The following is a 6,370-nucleotide window of genomic DNA, read 5'->3' on the forward strand; positions in this document are numbered from 1 at the left end:
AGAGCTGGGGGCTGAGCTGCCAGGGAACTCCAGGCCCAGGCCACACAGTGGAGCTGGCTTTTGTTGGGCTGTGCTGGTTCTCCCCCTTCTCCCCTGCTGGATCTGGGGTTGACTGGCATCTTGATTGACAGCTGAATTCTATATAATTTCTTTTCTGCTGCCCATGCATAAGTTTCTTTCCCCCCAGCAAATGCACAGGGGGAAGCAATCTGCAATGCTAATGACATGTTAACTAGCAACAAGTTCACTAAATTTGAGAACTTGGTCTACTGTGTATCTCCAAGATTGGGGACTTTCCCCTCATAGTCCCAAATTCCCCTGGTGGTAGTCTAGCTTCCTTCTTTGAACCATAAGATGATCCAGTGTCCCCCCATAGGAAGAAGCTTGAGGTGGGGTGTTGTGAGGGCCTGGGAGGAACCCAGAGCCCTAAGGGGGTGGTCTCTTCCCAACCCTTATCTCCCACCTAACACTGGAATGTGCTCCTTCTGGACATGAGACTTCTCTTTGAGAACTTCTGGTGACCTTCAATTCAAACCAGAAGGGGAAAAGGTTTCTCCTTGGAGAAAATAAAGCTATCTCATCCCAGGGCGTCCTACATAGAAAAGAAATCAAAAGAAAATTTTCCATTCTGCTATCCTCTTTTTACCCCAAGGGAGCTGAAATGTTTAGAGACCAGAAAGACAATAGCACAATTTATCTAATCAGGAGCTCTGAGAATTCAGCACTTGAGATGCCCAAGGTTTAAACCTGCCCCTGATGCTCCTCAGCTACAATTCTCTGTTCCAGCTTCCTTCCTGGTCTTCCTCAGGACAGAATGTGGAGAAGGCAAACTTCAGCCATAGACATCTGAGGGAGCTGGTGTGTCCCAGTGAGGACATTGGAGTCAGAAGGAGAGGAGGATGTGAGCACTGAGCACTGTCTCTGTGAGGAAGACTCTAGAAATGACCAGTTTTACTTAGTTTTTGAATCTGTAGTCCCTGTACCTTGAAGGATCTTGAGTTTTCACTGATACCTCATCTCAGTTTTAATTCTGTCTCCTTCCCTTTAGAATCTAGAGCATGTTTCCAATCGGAGTTAGACTCTGGAGAGTCTCCTGTTCTTCTCCACTCTTTCCCATAAACCATGGTCTCCTGCATCTAATTATTTAATTATTAACAATGCACCAGAGATCATTATGCAGAAGGTATGGTCTACTTTGTTTCTAGTTTAATTGGATCTTTCTGGTCTATTTCCTATTTTTATTGTCAAATTTGATTTACTGATAGTCCTCCATAGTGAGATATTTGTCCTTTAATCTTCCTGTCCCCAATAGCACCTACCAATAATGTGATTATTTCTGACATTCAACATACACTCCAGTTCCATTTTCTCATGTTAAAAATCACTTAAAATACTCTGGAAAATATTAAAAGATTGAACTTGGAGGAGAATGCATTGGTACATCCAAGAATTTAACATAAGCGTTCTAGTATTTTAATGAAAATGCTCCCATTGACTGTGATTTGAAAATAACTGTTATTTATTGGGTTAGGAAATTGTCCTTGGATTCTTTTTTGTTTACCAACAGGATCATCCCTGGCTCCTAGGAGAATGAGGACAGTTAAATTCTCTCAAATGCATTTTTCTGTTATGATTATAATTTATATTCAGTTGCCTTTTTTTCTGATGAATTATATTGACCAACATCCTTCTGTGACTGGGCTTTCCTTCCTACAACTGATATTAACTGCTAGTTATCTGTTGGCTTTTTAAAATCTTTAGTATGATCTGCAAATCATCCTTAAAACCCAATGTTGTTTACATACATAGGCACGTGAAAATCTGGAGGATTCTTTTGGTAATAGATTGATTTTTTAGTCTCAACTGTTGTTTGTTACACAAGAAACCTTTAATTTGATTTCTCTATCACCCACAAGGTGACAGGACCCACATGAGGCCCTGGAAGGACACATGATGAGCCCCAGCACTCCCACCATCAGACCCACAAGTGAACAGAAAATCTTGATATGGGAAGGACCTCATGGGGGACCACAGGCAGCTCTACTCTGGGCCTCACACACTCCACCCTCCTGGCCCCCACCCCACCCTCCCCTGCTATACCAGCCACATGGAAAGGGCAGCTGCAAATTCTGTCCTCTCAGCCTAGAACAGTTCTTTTCTCCTCAGTCTGTCTGGTGACAGTGACACATCCTTCTTTTCTCTGTCCAAATATTTCTCTTTCAGGGAGGTATATCTTACCCACATTCCAGGCTAAACTGTTTCTCCAGAAACCATACCTTAACCAAATTAGGTTTGGTTTCTGGTTTCTCAGGCACTCACAATAACCACAATTTGTCTATCATGTGGAATGTAAATATTGATCTGTGAGAATTAAATTTGTTTTTTATTTTTCTAGGGTGACTCAGCTTCAGTAACCCTGAATATCTTATCCCAATGCATCTGTTGGGTGTTGCCCATGAGCTCTGCTGCTCTGTGCACTCCATCCTCACTGGAGAACACGGTCGCCTGAACATGCTCACATGGCCTTGAATTTGATTTTAATGGCAGTGAGCTTCTGTTTTCTCCTTTTATCTGTGCAGTCAGTCTACATGATTTTTCCTCTTCTAGGAAGAACTCACAGAGCAGGAATTCCCTGAAAGAAGCAGCTGCAGGGATCACGATTAATTAGAAGTGCACATGCAGTCAGCAGAGGTAACCCACCTGCTGTATTTATGATCATCCAAATCCTCAGAATGCTGGCCTTGGTGGCTGCCAGAGCCTAAAAGGGAAATTGATAAATGAGAGCCTTGAGGACAGATTTGTTGAGGTGCTATAAATAAAACCTCACACGTGTGATTATGCCACAGGAACTACATTAGGAAAAGTACCAGCAACTTCTCATCTGATTTTGCTCTTAAATCCTCCTCTTAAAGAATATTTAATTTTCCTACTGTAGAGTTGAGTATTTGTGTAAAAGAGAATTTAAATAAATTTCTAAAAGTCACACAGATGAAAAATAAGTGAACCAAAATTTTGTTCTAGGAAGTCTGACTCAAGGACTCAATTTCTAACTCATACTCTCATGCTATAATTTGGAACTGTATATGTCTAACATAATATCATACAAGAGAAGTACAATAATAGCATCAACAGTAGTAAATTCTCTTCTTTATTGAGATCCCTCCATGTATAAAAGCATATCAACAAAAAATTGGGTTGCTTAGATAAATTCATGTAGATGGGGGACTAAAACCATGAGAAGATGATAAATGAGAACCTATTGTTAATTTTTTAAAATACTGCTCAGTGATACACATTTAAAATGGGCACAAACTACCCCTTGTCTCAGTGAATCAGTGTCATGAGAAACTCTCCTGGAGAGTGAAGGACGTCCATCCAAGGGTGATACTGTAGAGTGGTCACCTCTGGAGTGGCCTGTTGTGTTCTGAACTCAGCATGCATCTCTTTCTTAAGCAGAAAATCCACGGATATGGAAGCAGAAAACCACACAGGAGTATGGGAATTCATCCTCCTAGGCCTCTCGGATGATCCACAATTGCAGCCCCTTTTCTTTGGCCTGTTCCTGTCCATGTACCTGGTCACCATCCTGGGGAACCTGCTCATCATCCTGGCCATCAGCTCTGACCCCCACCTCCACACCCCCATGTACTTCTTCCTCTCCAACCTGTCCTTTGTGGAAGTCTGTTTAACCTCCACCATGGTCCCCAAGATACTGGTGAACACGCAGACACTCAGCAAAGACATCTCCTACAGAGGCTGCCTTACTCAGGTGTATTTTTTAATGGTTTTTGCAGGTATGGATAATTTCCTTCTGACTGTGATGGCCTTTGACCGCTTTGTGGCCATCTGCTACCCCCTGAACTATACGGTCATCATGAACCCCAGGCTCTGTGTCCTCCTGGTGCTGCTGTCTTGGCTCATCATGTTCTGGGTGTCCTTACTTCACATTCTACTCCTGAAGCGACTGACCTTCTCCAGTGGCACTGCAGTCCCTCATTTCTTCTGTGAACTGTCTCAGCTTCTCAAAGCAACCAGCTCTGACACCCTCGTCAATATCATCTTACTGTATGTGGTGACTGCCCTGCTGGGTATCTTCCCTGCCACTGGGATCCTCTACTCCTACTCTCAGATCGTCTCTTCCTTACTGAGGATGTCCTCCTCTGTGGGCAAGTCTAAAGCCTTCTCCACCTGTGGTTCCCACCTCTGTGTGGTCTCCTTGTTCTATGGAACAGGTCTTGGGGTTCACCTCAGTTCTGCCATGACCCATCCTTCTCAGGGAAACATGATTGCCTCCGTGATGTACACTGTGGTCACCCCCATGCTGAACCCCTTCATCTACAGCCTGAGGAACAAGGATGTGAAGGGGGCCCTGGGGAGACTCCTCAGCAGGGTAGCCTCTTGTCCTTGATGGATCAGAGACCTCATAAATAAGAGCACCTCGTGTCCCCTGAGGCAAATGTGAATTTTAATATCCTGGCTTTTCCTCTCTAAAAGGTGTGCCTAATTGCTGGTGTTCACAAAGGAACTCACTTTGCATTTTATTGTTTTGTACTTTTCCTTTATAAAGAGCCTTAGGAATTCCTCTTTTAACTTTTTTTTCTTTTACAAGATCAATGTAATTAAAAACTCAGAATGTTTTCTTACAGATATTCCTGAATTCCCACTTGAAGTAAAGAACTTGTATCAAGTATTGACATGGTTTCCTAAAAGTATCTCTATTTACCAAAATTTTATTTCCCAGATTTTCATCCTTTGTTTGCAATAAAATCATCAAAATGAAGCATTTAGCATGTGCGGTCTGCTTGTCACTCCACATGGGTGACTTCAATCATGAGAGTATTTCCCAGAGCTTTCTCTGCCATTTACTTCAAATCTCTTGGTAGTGTAGAAATCTTCTGTGCAAAGACTGAGATCTCAGTCTCCTTGGAAAGTTGGAGTAAAAGGCAGAGCAATTCCTGCACTCCTCTTGGTGTCCCATTTCTTCTAAGAAGAATGATTAGACTGTCACCACCAGAGCCAGAATGCACCTTTGACAGGGATCCTTCATGTGTCTCCCAGTGGTCCAGTGTCCTGGGAACCCCGGTGCAATGATTAATGAGGAGCTCTGAGAATTTAAACTTTGAGATTTCAGAAACTATAAATGTGCCCAGTTGCCCCTCAAGTGTAATTCTGTGATCTCAGCCTCACTGCAAACTTCTGTGGGCTTCCTGGGGACAGATCATGAAGAAGAGAAAGCCTCAGTGATGGTCATTGGAGAGAATCATTGTGTCCCACTGAGGCTGATGAGTCAGAAGGAGAACAGGAGAGAACCTAGGTACTGGGCTTTGCCTCTAGCACAATGATACTGGAGAAGTCTCCTGTTTGTGCTGTCTATGGGGTGAATCCCTGTACTTTGCAAGAATTTTAGCTTCCGTTGTCCCTTCCAGCTATTCTGTTTCCTTTTCTTACTCTTTGGATTATAGACCCTCTTTCCAATGAAAGTTATACCCTAATGAGTCCCAAACTTGTCACCATGCTTTCCTATAAAGTATATACTCTGTGACATATGACACATGAGCACATAGATTTTCACTGAGGACCTATTATGCAGAAAGTATTGTCCACTTTGTTCAAAATTGATTGAAATTTTCCTTATGTTTCCTATTTTTTTATTGACAGATTTGACTTACTGTGATCTCTTTTTAGTGCATATTATTATACTTGTCATTTCACATTAGGGTCCACAATATCATCTACCAAAAATGTCATTTTTTCTGATGTCTTATATAATCAGTCCAATTCCTCTTTTCATATGTCAATCCCTCTAAGTGTTCAGAAAAATATCAAATGCTTTAAGTTGGAGGGAATTGTGTTGGCACATTCACGAATTTAACACAAATACACTCTAGTGTTTAAACGTAAAAACACCTGTTGACTGTGGTTTAAAAACAACCATTCTGTACTGTATTAGGAAAATGTATTTGGTTTCTTTGTTTACCAGTAGATTGGAACAGGCCTTGGGGTTTACCTCAGTTCTGCTGGGACCCATTCTCCACTGTAAAGCACAATTGTGATAGTGATGTATACTGTGGTCACCCCCATGATGGACCCCTTCATCCATAGCCTGAAGAACAAGGATATGAAAGGAACCTGGGGAGAATCTTCAGCAGAGCAGCCTCTTGTCCTTGATGGATGGTGTGTACCCTTAAGGCTAATGTGATATCCTAGCTCTTTTTCTCCCCTAAATGGCATGCTCAGTTACTTATATTCTCAAAGCACCTATGACTTTTTGCCGCAGCCCGGCTGGCTGGGCAAAATAACCGGGGGGTGAAGAGCAACTTGTGTAGATTGATACAGCAGGAGTGGAAGCCATTTATTGTAGGACAACAGA

At 42.4% G+C, this 6,370-nt stretch overlaps 1 protein-coding gene across 1 annotated transcript; it reads left to right on the plus strand.

Annotated features, from left to right (window-relative positions):
- The first annotated feature begins 3,460 nt into the window (after positions 1-3,460).
- On the plus strand, positions 3,461-4,450 carry LOC107133768 (olfactory receptor 7D4-like). Its single transcript, XM_015475971.2, has one exon. It carries the CDS (start codon positions 3,470-3,472, stop codon positions 4,406-4,408), a length of 939 nt encoding a protein of 312 aa, XP_015331457.1. The 5' UTR covers positions 3,461-3,469; the 3' UTR covers positions 4,409-4,450.
- Positions 4,451-6,370: the final 1,920 nt, after the last annotated feature.

The sequence above is a fragment of the Marmota marmota genome, unplaced genomic scaffold, assembly GCF_001458135.2.
Source record: "Marmota marmota marmota unplaced genomic scaffold, marMar, whole genome shotgun sequence".
In the NCBI taxonomy this organism is placed as follows: domain Eukaryota; kingdom Metazoa; phylum Chordata; class Mammalia; order Rodentia; family Sciuridae; genus Marmota; species Marmota marmota.

Excerpts from the sequence above, each read along its gene's own strand:
- LOC107133768 (XM_015475971.2), top strand. The coding sequence starts at position 3,470 with ATGGAAGCAGAAAACCACACAGGAGTATGGGAATTCATCCTCCTAGGC.